The sequence below is a fragment of the Fonsecaea erecta genome (assembly GCF_001651985.1).
Source record: "Fonsecaea erecta strain CBS 125763 chromosome Unknown Scaff1, whole genome shotgun sequence".
Taxonomy (NCBI): Eukaryota; Fungi; Ascomycota; class Eurotiomycetes; order Chaetothyriales; family Herpotrichiellaceae; genus Fonsecaea; species Fonsecaea erecta.
In genome coordinates, this window is record NW_017387244.1 from 3,268,599 (window position 1) to 3,280,856 (window position 12,258).

The window sequence follows — 12,258 nt, forward strand, 5'->3', positions numbered from 1 at the left end:
GGGTGCCTCCTTGATGGCTGGGTGACAACGAAACGAGGAAGTAAAATGAACTATGGCTGCAGGGAGTCACAATACTGTGTAAACTGACTGACCGTCGTCCAGAACAGCGATAAACCTGGAGTGCAGGTCTAGAACATGACAGATATTGTGGGGTACATACACTGTACATACTTGTTGTTGTTGCTGGTCCCTTCATGCGCGTGTAACGGCCAGCGCAGCGACGCACTACCGGATGGTCCGGCGCTCGCTTGCCAGCCGGCTATTCGAGTGTTGAAAGGGAAGTACATTATTGGAGGATATCTCGAAAAGACGGTTGGTAAACGATCACACAAGGCGATTCGAAGCGAGCAGGCCTGGACTGCTTTGGTGTTGTTTCTCCCTGACGGAGTAATCTTCGCCAAACTACCTCTGAAATTGACCTTGAAAAGAAAAAGGGCTTATGTACTACCGTTATGGGGCGATCATACCAGAGTCTGGCTGTCCATTAGGTTCCAAACACGAGGCTGGTTGGTGGAGCACGGGACAAATTCTGCATGCAAGCGATCTTCTGAGCAAGCAAAGCCACTGCTGATTTTGACCCCAATCTGGAATCTGTACATTTTCCCAAGAGTGGTTGGACATTCGCAAAATCAAATGGCTGATTGGATTCGATGTTCTGGGCGTCTCAAAGACTTCCCGTGCGAGCCGCAGGTAGAACGCTTCGACTTCCACGTGATGATATACCTCAAGACCGCACCAGTATCATCTCGGTATAGCACGAGCCCGACGTGCATTAACAAGATCCCTGGCAGTCAAGCATGCAGGGGAGCCCCTTGTCGCTGTCGAATCCACGAACCCGGAACTCGGCCTTACGTACAGAAGTCCCACTTGCACATGCGAAAAAGAGCAGGCCCTGTCGATTCGTTCGCCCTGTCTTGCATTTGACACGCAATCTCGTCCAGGATGGCGAGATCCCAAAAATCCCAAAATGGGACAAAATGTCAAAGCGCCTGAAAATCCGTGGGTCGCCGAGAGGTGTCCATTAGTACCCGCTGCATCGTGTAATTACTGTATACCGACGTCAGGAACAAATATCGATTGCCACGGTCATGACTTGTCATGTCCATGCACTAGGAAAAAGGACAAGGTGACATGTATCACTGCCGCGGCGATGGCAATATGAAAAGACAGTTAACTCACTGCCACCCCTGCAACTCCCGGGAAATTTTCCTATTGCAGCCTACGTCCAGCAGGCGGCAAAGCGGTAATTTTTCCCATTCATCCAACCGCCGAGCCCGAGACCGGACTTCCGAGATAGTCGTCCCTCTCTTTTGGGAAATATGTAGGGAAATGGCCGACGTGAGTTTCAATCCTCGAAGCTTGAATTTTGGATGTTTGTTCCGAATGATATTTGTAGTGCCACGGGGCGCTTTCCGTAAGCCGAGGTGTTAGGCTGCCTCGATTATCTCGTCTGACCAAGATTTATCTATTCTTGTATGTGGTGGTCTCATGGACTTGTTAATGCACTTTGTGGCGGCTGGCTTCGTCCCGTACGGTCCCAGAAGGCTGCTAATCCTGCCAGACCGATGTTGATATGCACTGAACTCGAATGTTGGAGACATGACTAAGGTTTATAGGTGTCAGGACTTTGCGCCCGAGCCGAAGCTTGGATTTTCCCTCTCTCCGTATGGCTTCCAGAACTCAAATATCTCTTTATCTATTCAATGTTGTTGTGGACTGCGAAGGTGTGGCACATTGACAAGCGAAACTCAGCAGGAACGATGTGGGCGATCTGGGAAGAACATATTGCCTGCTCCAGTGGTGTTCCAGAGAGATTTTCGGGCTCCCACATAAATATGCTGTCCTGGATGTTTGCGAGGTGCTGCTTGTCTTCATGGCTATCACCTCAGGCACCTCCTGGGTTGTCTTGACGGTATGATGGCAGCGATCCAGGCTACTTGTACCACCCCTTTATGCCTCTCCTTTGCACAATATCCTTCATGTCTGCAAGTATGCTCCCACTTCATGACAGGGCAAGTACCGTCTTGGTACGAGAGCAGGGACGTGGGCTGATGGATGGATCAGACGTTCAAGTCTTGCCCTTGCTCATAGTTATGTAGCGCTGGGCCAGGAGATCATCTCAGTACCGAGTAGGCACTTCCAGTCGTAGTGAGGCGTGCGAAGGCCATCCGCGACGCTACGAGGGTCCCGAGATTTGTGCTTGAGCAAGTGGGAGACTCACGGTAGGATCGTTGCAAAGCGTGTCCCTCATACACGCGTAGTGATAGAAGCCAAGTCATTGACAGCCAGCACTGCAGTACACCATTATTGTCGAGCCCGATACTCCGCGAGGAGAACAGAAGGCTGTGGCATGCATCGGGGGCTTGTGATGCCTCCCGCTCACCAAGCAGTTTAGTTGAACTGTGGGGTAGTGGGAGATCATTTACCCTTCATCGCGAACAGGAACCTTTGTACTGGGAAATTGGACCCAAGCTCATAGCGATAGTGGTTGTTCGTATTCGTTCATCCTAGTCTTCTGGCACACACTGCGTTGAGGACTTCGAGAAAGGCATGTAACCTCCGGGCCATAGTCTTGCAGCTCCTCCGTTAGTGGAAGCGGAACGGAGCATGTATTCCTGGGGGCCGTCTAACTCGCGGACTTCGAAGCTTCGAGGGGGCCGACAATGTGGAATGACAGGGGAAATCTTCCTGACCATTGTGTGGAGAGAGAGAGAGACAAAGGGACCATGCAAACAAACGCGGTTGACAATTAGTTCCTTGGGAATGATGACCCCACGAGAGCAACTGGCGACGGCACATGGGTTGGCCGTGGTGCCCTTAAGGCCGTAGTAGGTGTTGAAATAGTTACGTGTAGAAGCCTGGAGGGTCTGCATCCCTGTGAGGACACCCAGAGCCCCTCCTGCACTGTATGCAATCTTGTGAGCAGTCCAGGACGATTGCACAAAAGTTCCAAGCTGGTTCTGGAAGTTGCAAGTACTGTACCAGGACAACGAGTTGGAGGTGTGGGACAAAGCACTGGCGAAGACGACCCAACATGATTCAACAGGGCAATTTTCCACCGGCGGTGATCTTTTAGGGCCGCGACTGCACGGAAAGGGAAGGTACTTGGTCGGAGGTCCCTTGCCCTTCATCAAGCCACCGATTGTCCAACGGTCCAACGGTCTAACGGTCTAATGGTGCGGAATGCCACACCTCCACACCCTCCAGACAAATCCTCCGAAGCTGATGAGGCAAGGGGCACGGCACGGTACTACTGTACTTGTACTCGGTATGCAGCCATTGTTCCAGGATTTCCCACTCCCTAGCCGGGGCTGCCCCATCTTTATCAGTGTATGTTGTTCTTGATTGAGCTTCCTGTTCTGGCAATTAAATGGAAAGCAGCCACCGACGAGAAACAGGAGCCTTCCGAACCAACACTAACGTCGGTTGCTGACCCAAGCGTAATTGAATCATGCGCCGCCATGTGGGAGGTCCGTGTATCGACCTCATGTGGGACTTCAACCGGCATACCGTCAAAGGGGAACGGAAAAAGACCCCTTCTTAGCAAGTGGGAAATGCTCTGCGTCCGGCAAATCCTATGTTTCGCGGTAGGCGAGGAGGTTGGGACAGGGACCAGGGCAGCCACCAAAATGATGCCAAGACCAATCTAGGAAAGGTCTTTCGGTGTTCAGTCGAGCAGCAGCAAGCGAGAAAGCCGTAGAGCAGGGAACGGAATTGGAAAGCCTACGCCAACGTTTGAAGTAAAGAAGTGTCGTGGACAATGCTGCAGGGCAAAAGTTTGAACTATTTGCGTTTTGACTCGGGACGAGGCTGAACAATTCAGGGAGACTCTCCAAGCATGTCGCCCACATATGAGAATATCCTTGGGTACTGCCGAGGACGTCGCACTCCCGTGGTGACTCGCTTTCTACCTCGTACTGCTGAGTCAATGCCTCCCCTGTCAGTTGGTGCCTCAGCTTGCGAGGCAGGGGCTGCATACAGATACCAGTTAGTAGTAGTCGGAGATGCATTGCAGCTACCAATGATACCGACCATGGACAAGATCTTATCTCTCAGCTCCTGCAGTCTGGAAGTTCAAGCACATGGAAATATCGAGCAGCTGTCTGTCAGGGGTTCAAAATCGACAACGGCACACCTAAAATTCCAGTTAGAGGGACATTTGGAATGGGATGCATGTGAAAACATAAGGCGCCCCTGTCCCACCTCCAAGACGGGTTGTGATGGCTCAACGGACCACTTCGAGTAACGAGGTAGTGAGCTAGCAAGCCACGCATATGCTCGATGCCACGGAGGAGCGTGTTCTTGATTTCGGGTCCGAACGAGGTCGATGCGAGCGCACAATCCGGCGATCAGGTATGTCGCAAGATCTTGCCTATCAAGAAAGTACCTCCCAATGCCGAATCTGCCGACCTGTCCGAAGGATCAAGCCGCCGCTCTCTAACGCGCGTATACCTGGGCGGCTTGATGAAGATCGTCGGGATCTAGCCACAATCATTTGTTTCTTAGCATGCATGTTGAACGACCATGCTACCTGCTCTCCATGCCACCGGACGTTTTGGGGGCATACAGTAGGACAGCAAACAAGGCACCTTGTCAGGAGACCAACCCCTTGAGCATGTTCACAAACAAGTTATCGGTCGAGAGGCCCATCACGATACCATCGCTAGGGTCGAAAGCGAAAGGTCTAGTCTCGCCAGAGCTAGTAAATCTATCCCATGATCTGCCAGCAAAACGGTCAGATAGCTAGGACGACAAGAAGGAAGGAGGAAAAAGAGAATAAGGTGATGATGATCATAGTGTGGAGCTTTGAAGCATGCCCAACGGGAACGGCACCTGCCGCGCCGCAGGCCACGGGGGTCCTTTGGAAATAAGCGAACCAGGTGGTTTGAAGTCCATGGCTGGCTTCCGAAGATGCATGGCCCGGTGATGATCGATCCGCACTAAGGCATCCCGAGGAAATGGGTAGGCGTCGGTGTGGGTGTGTGCGCGCGCAGAACATCGCGCGGTCTAGGGGAGGGCCGAAGAGGTGAGGTTCCACGTGGGATGTTTTGATAGCGATACTCGTACATCCAGACATAGCCTATCTAGCCACACCCACCGTCGACTAGGGTGATCACAAGAAAGGGTGTGACATGATTTCTCATAGGGGATTGGGGAGGGCGGCGGATGGCGGCCAGCGCAGAAGGAATGTTGCAGAAAATAACAGGTGATTCAACGCGGTGTCGCTCTGGTTACTTTCGAGGTTGGGGGTGAGAGGGATTTGTTGGCAGGTTTGGGGGTGGAAGGTGAGACGCCCAGTCGAGTGGCTAGTTGGGAGCTTGAGGGCTTGATTGATTGTTTGATTGACTGATGAAGTGATTTCAACCAGAGTGAGTTAATATTGCTTATGCGAGTTGTCAAAGATAGGTAGCCGGGTTGGGGGTTAGTTCATTAGAGCGGGCGGCAACGCTGGTTGGGCTTGGGTATCTGGCTAAGAGGGGGGGAAGAAGGGGCCCAGGGGAGGCGGAGGCCGGCGAAAGGGGGGAGGGCGGAGTGGCCCCGTAGGCTGCACAAATAGGTAGGTACTAAGCCTAGTGAGCCTAACTAGCCAAGCACTCAAGGTAACACTGTAGGTAGGTACAGGCTGTGACTTGAGTAACCCAGGCGAGCCAGTAGCTGGCAAAGATATGGTCACGTTGATCGCCGAGTGCCCCTGGGGACATGTACGGAGTACCTCGTATCACCGCCATGATCAAATTATTATGTGACAACGGCCTCCGTAATGGGACCAAGCAGGGGATACGGAATTTACGGAATTCTGGTTCTGATACACATCTCTTACGATACAGCGAGTGATCACGCCCTGAAAGAAAGAAGTTTGCAGTTGGACAAGCAAGAAGCACAGGCGGTTACGAGTACGAGTGAATAGTAGCCAAATCTATGTACAGGGGACAACACCAGCACCTAGGTGGCACCGGCCCCCCGAGAAGGAGAAAAGTCATGTTTCCAGGCCATGATGTCACTGCCTGAATTTCGAGTTTCGTCCGTTCCCCTGCGACTTCATCGCTGTCGTAAAGACTCTTGTCCATGGGAGTCATGGTGTGTGTGTGTGTGTGTGTTCTTTGCCACAGAGCCATCAATGAGTCAACAACATCAACTGCTGCTGTAAAGGTAAAAAAACTTGCTAAAATCATCGTGAGTCGGCCGGTTTGGTATCACTTGATCACTTCTCTTCCTCCTCCTTCGCTTCTGTTTTCCCTCTCATTCCTCTCAATCCCCGATCTACATCTAGATTTGTCCCCCAGTGCTGCCCATCCCCCATCATCCATCGGCCTTGTTCAGATTCGGAAGCTTATCATCCGCCTTCTTTCAAACAACCTAGACCAACAAACACTTGGTCTGCACACCATCTCCGCCAAACCTGCAAGTGGTTCCATCATCTGGCCGGCGAAACGTTGAAAATCAAGGAACCTTTGTTGATGAATGAACAGCATCGCTTTGCCAACTCATCAATCATCATGTCACTTGACAACGCCAGCCTCAGTAAGCCTGCAGCTCCTTTGTTGCCTTGTCCAGCTTCGCCTTGCCTGGTTGTGCGGGCTAAAACACCCATTGCCACCGTCCAACCGCCCCCATCACCCTCCACCCCCCTTCCCCCCAAGGCGCCTCTGCGTCGAATCCCTTTCCAGCAACCAAGTGACGGGGCCCCGATGGCTCGGTGGATGAAACACTGCCCATCGGTCATCTGACTGCTGAACTGTACCCCAGCTGCTGATCGCTTATTGCGCATTGCGCCCAATGTCCAGGCACCAGCCGTGTCAGCACCCAAATTCAGCATCAACCACTTCCTCAAGCCTCACCACCAATCACTCCTACGCCGGCTCAATCACAGCCAAGGGTCTGTCGCTTTTTCAATACCAACAAAGGTAATATGTCTCCGGTCTTTTACCACCCAATTTTGTCATTGGCCCAGCCCTGTAATCAATTCTCCAATAGCCTAAATTGAAATATGCACGGCACTGATGTCTGATGCCTGGCCTTAGCTGGCCATGTCCCTCATGTCTATGATTTCACGTGATAGCACAGCTAATCATCGTGCCAGGTTGTCGAGCTGGCGAGCATTGCCCGTTCAAACACCTTCAGCCTGAAGACCGGGTCACAAGCACTAGACCGAAACCTGACCATCAACACGCCGACGCTGCGCAAGGCCCGCCGGTCGTGCAAGACCGCCAGTCTCTGTCTCACCGACCCAGGACGTCGATCTCTAGGCCGGGCCCAAGTCAGAAGCCCCAATCCCAACTTCAACGGCGCGATCCTAGGGAGTTTGAGCTTGGTCAAGTGATTAAGAGGTTTTCTCCAGTTCGGGGAGACACCAACGAGGGCACAACCCTGTCCTTTGCCCTGTCTCCGTCGGACCCAGACTTCCCCTTCGAGCTTGAAGGCGGCCTCCGTTGCATTCTGACGGTTCCTGCAGCCTATCCTCAAAATGGCAAACCAACAATCAGGGTCACGAATGCCGAAATGGCCCGAGGCTTCCAGATCAACGTTGAAAAGGGGTTTGACAGCCTTGTCGCGTCCTTCCCAAACAAGACACTTTTGGCCTTGTTAAACGAGCTGGACAAGAAGCTTGAGACGTTCTTGACCTCGGAAAAGGCCCAAACCATCAAAATCATTGCGAACGCCGACAAGACTCGAAGAGTCCCTGACCCCGAGCCAGATGTGGTTCGCCGTGCCCCTTCTCCAACCAGACCCGTGGCGCCGCCTCCGCCAACATGGACCGCTGAACAAAGGTCCAGCGCTCTAGCTAAGAGGGAAGGTGACGTCCGCCAACTCGAAGCACGCATGGGACGGATTCCGCACTTCTCTAAAAGTCCCGACGGCACGAGATACAACATTCCTGTCCACATAGCCAGATCAGATCGGCTTCCGCAAAATCTACGACCACTCAAGGAAATTACACTCATTGTGCCGCAGCTTTATAACCTCGAGCCTTGCACCGTACTTCTGAAAGGTGTCAGTGGGCCAGAGGTCGAGAATGTTCAGTTGGCTTTTGAGAGACATGTCCGAAACAAACCCGACATGACCCTTATGGTCCATATCAACTACCTAACACAGAACATCCATTCAATGGCCTCAGAGGTGGCACAGAGCGCAGTACGGAGGGCTTCACCAGAGCCCTCTGTGGCCGAAACTCAGAAGGTTGCGTCAGGAGAGGAAGAGGTGGCAGAATCCAGAAAGATGGTCTTGGACGAAGACAGACCGCATGTCAAGCTCATTCCCCGACCTCCTGAATGGGACCGACGGGATTCCGAGGACGAGTCAGAATCGTCCTATGACTCGGGCGAATATTCCGATTCCGAAGATGAAGGACACGACGAAGAGGAGGAGGGAGACACTGAGCAAGGCGGCGCCACTCTCCCAGTCTCCTCGACCTCGACAGAAAAGGGAATCCACCTTTCCTTCCCGAACCTGGAACTCCACAACATTGAACTTTTGACCTTGTCGTCCCTATCTATCTCGGTCAAGTGCCTGCGCTGCAAATCTCCCCTGGACATCTCCAGCATCAAACCTAGCGGAGACGCCGCCGGTTCTTCGGCGTCTAGTGTCCGCACCGAAACCTGCTCAAAATGTACCACACCGTTCACGGTCTCTTACACGCCCAATGCCTTGCACGCCAACACGGTGCGTGCGGGCACGATTGAAGTCATGGGCTGCACGGTGGCCGATCTCCTCCCATCGGTCTTCCAGCCTACCTGCGCGTCGTGCTCGACGACCTTCCCCTCCCCTCCGGGTATGATCTCCGTCCGGGGCGACACACCAATCCAGGTCTGCCGGAGCTGCCACGCCAAAATGACCTTCACGATCCACGAGGTCAAGTTCCTGCGCGCGTCCTCGGCCTTTGCCTCGGGCACGCTGCCCCCGCGACGGCGGCCCAAAAAAGAGGACCTGGGCATCTCCGCGGGCACGCCGCTGCCGCACAACGGCACCTGTGCGCACTACCGCCACAGCTACCGCTGGTTTCGCTTCAGCTGCTGCCAGCGCGTGTACCCGTGCGACCGGTGCCACGACGCCGCCGAGGCGCACGTCAACGAGCACGCCGACCGCATGGTCTGTGGGTGGTGTTCGCGCGAGCAGCGCTTTCGGAGCGAAGACTGCGGCCTGTGCGGGCACAGCGTCATCCGACGACGCAAGGCTGCCGGCGGCTTCTGGGAAGGCGGCAGGGGCACCCGCGAGAAGGGTCTCATGAGCCGCAAGGAGAAGAGGAAGTATAAACGGCCTGGAAGCAGCGTGGTGGGTTCTGCTGCCACCGCTGCCACCGGGAAGAAGGACGGTGGTGCGAAGTAGATGTCTCGCGAAAAGGGGGCTGTATCTGGTCCTGATGGTGTCCAATCTCACTTGCTGGAGGACGCAATGATCCACAAATGGCGATGGCTTCTGCTTGGAACGAGTTGGACGGACGGAGATTCCACGTGTCTATATTATCGTCTGATAATAATATACTTGATGCACAAGGCTATTCTCTCTTGAACAAGTACTTGTCTTATTTCCCCTGGAGTCATACTGACACCCTCCCATGCGACTGATGATGACACAGACCTTTCTTTCTTTGCCGGATGAGTTCTTAACCCGCGAGCTGTAGGTAGGGTTGACCACCACCACTCACCTCGGGACTCGAGTCCCTGCATCCTTGTCTGGAGCATTTGGTACGATATCTGCGTAAGAGTTAGTTGCTTATCAACCCCCCTCTGTATGCTGCTATGTACCGATCTCCCGACCTCCCGACCTACCCTATCTACCTTCCCTTAAAGTGTCGCGTCGCTGAATATTGGACAACTTCTACGCTCTACTCTATTCTACTCTATCGTTACCTTTCCTCTAGCCCTGCACAGATCCAAGACACCGTAAGCAAAGACCTATCAACCGCGTCCTTTTGCTGCTGCTGCTGTTGCTGCCGCCGATGCCGCCACTTCTGTTCCAGCAAAGACGCATCGAGGTTCTTGTCGTCTGTCCTTTCTGGACCAGGAACACTACGAGGAGTGCCACCGTCACCACCACCGCCATGCCCCTCCTCCTCCGCCTCAACAACCATCCTGCCTCGAAGAACCTTCATCCACACCTCAAAAGCACCCTTGTCGCAAGCGCGTTCGAGCCAGAGGAAGCCGCGCATGACGGCCGTCAGCTGGGTGAATCGCACGACCCCCGACGCCGCGGACCAGGTTGCCACGAGGTCGAGGAAGAAGGATTCGTCGTGGTCGTTGGTCTTGGACGCGAGGGCCCCCAGCACGGCGAGCCAGAGGAGGAATGTCAGCGGAGAAGGGGATGGTTTCTTTGGAGAAGCTGCTGCGTGTGCATCTCCCTCCGCTGCGGCCTCGCTCTGATTGGAGGACGCTGGTGGTGGTGGTGGTGGTGGTGGTGGTGCTTGGTTGGGATTCAGCGTCGTCGGAAGACAGAGCTGCGGGTGATACTCCTCCAACGCGCTCCTCAGCCGCTTGACCAACAAGCGTAATGGTTCCGGGCGGGCGACGGGGAAAATGACGCCGTAGCTGAAGATCATGGCTCCAAGCCGGCAGAGTTCCTCCAGCTGGTTCTCGCAACCGGGCAGTCGCAGCAGACGGTACTGGATAAGATTGCGGTAGACGTTCGTTTCCCAGGCCACCGGTGACAGCACGAGGTCGGACTCCTCCCCATCACCGTCCGCAGGAGCACCGCCGCCGCCGCACTCTGTCGTCACTCGCTCGAGCTCGCGGCAGTACATTCTCATGTCGAGGAGCAGGTCCTTGAACTCGACGTTGGTGATGGCGGGGAACGCCTCGTCCAGCCTCTCACGGGGCGGGCGGATCATTTTGACGTGGTTATCCAGGACGTGCTGGTACAGGCGGCACAGCGTAAAATGTGGGCGGCAGAGTGAGATGCTGGCATGGAGGATGTCGGTGGACTGGATCTGCTCCGCGACACCAGGCATCGAGATATGCTGGAGACCGCCTCGCGCCGCCACCAGGGACTTGGCGGCTCGGATGTGCGACGGCGTCCAGCGAAAGTGCGAGAAACACTGGATCCAGCCGAGCGACCGAAGCGGAGGATCGAACCCTCCAAAGTAGCTATCATCATCGTCTCGGCCCTCCTGCCTTTCGACGACGCGGGGGTTGGTGTCGCGGATCGTGAGACCTAGGACCGCAAAGATTACCGAGTCCGAGACTTGGTTCCGCGCGATGTGCTCCCGGATGCTCTGGACCGCCCTGTTCTGGCAGGAGAACATAACGGCTTCGTTGTCCGTGGTGGTGTAAGGCAGGTGCATCGACATGGCCAACGCGGCGGTCCAGACGAAGGAATTGAGCAGCAGCTCGTCGACCATGCTCAAGTGGAAGAAGGACGAGGTCAAGGACTCGTTGGTCTCGAGGCTGTGGTGCTTGAAGGCCGGCCATAGCGTCGTGCGGGCGTAGTAGTGCACTCGCCGGACCTGAGGATTCGCTAGCAGCACTGCACACCCTGGTACCGGGGACGTGATTTGCTGGAGCCGAGTCTGAGAGCGTAGGTCGACTGGGCCGAAAGGGTGTCCTGGGGACGGGGCGTCTCGCCTAGACGACGCCTCGTTCACATTGCTTTTTGGATCTGCTGCAGGAACAATCTCCCGAGGGGCGAGCGGTAGGGGCTTCTGCGGGCTGCGAGTCGCTGACGCCCTTTTGGCCTCTCGTTCTGCTGCTCGTCTGCGGCCTGGGCAACGTCACAGTGAGTCAGTCAGTCCAGTGGACAGACAGCATGATGGATGGGTGCGACGTACGATAAGAGCGTTGGTTCAGCCGATTCTGGATCCTTCTCCTGGCTCTGGCATCCGACAAGCCGCCCCAGTCGTCTTGCTCCCTCCTCGCTTCTGCGGGGAGCCTCCTTTCGAAGACGATCCGAGATGGTTGTTGGTCGTAGTCCATGGTGTCTTTCGTGGCCCTACGTGACTCTTGTCCCTCGAAATGCTGCTGTTAGTGAGAAGAGATCAGCCAGTTCATTGCTTACCCATGAAACGAACACTCCTCAACCCTCCAAGTACAATGTCTTTTTCACTTCACTGGGCTGACACAGTCATCGCGGCAAGACAATGGATGTTTGCACGCCGTGCCCGCTTACTTTCGAGGTGGATATGGGGATATGCAGCCTGCTTACCTCTGGGGGACCAATCAGCATTTGTATATTTCCCGGCGCCACCTGCAGCCTTGCACGAGTCGGTCTTGGGGACTTCTGGCGATTGTGGATCAGACAATCCAGACTGCCTCTTGCATCAATATAATC

At 54.7% G+C, this 12,258-nt stretch overlaps 2 protein-coding genes across 2 annotated transcripts; one reads left to right on the plus strand and one right to left on the minus strand.

Moving 5' to 3' along the window:
• Nucleotides 1-4,281: 4,281 nt before the first annotated feature.
• On the plus strand, nt 4,282-9,324 carry AYL99_01160 (hypothetical protein; the record flags this gene model as incomplete). Its single annotated transcript, XM_018832676.1, has 3 exons — nt 4,282-4,353; nt 7,082-7,301; nt 7,340-9,324. 3 exons carry the CDS (start codon nt 4,282-4,284, stop codon nt 9,322-9,324), a joined length of 2,277 nt encoding a protein of 758 aa, XP_018698555.1.
• Nucleotides 9,325-9,844: 520 nt separating this feature from the next.
• On the minus strand, nt 9,845-11,903 carry AYL99_01161 (hypothetical protein; the record flags this gene model as incomplete). The annotated part of the gene is made up of 2 exons (XM_018832677.1): nt 9,845-11,691; nt 11,759-11,903. The coding sequence occupies 2 exons, from the start codon at nt 11,901-11,903 to the stop codon at nt 9,845-9,847; spliced, it is 1,992 nt and encodes a 663-aa protein (XP_018698556.1).
• Between the last annotated feature and the right edge of the window lie 355 nt (nt 11,904-12,258).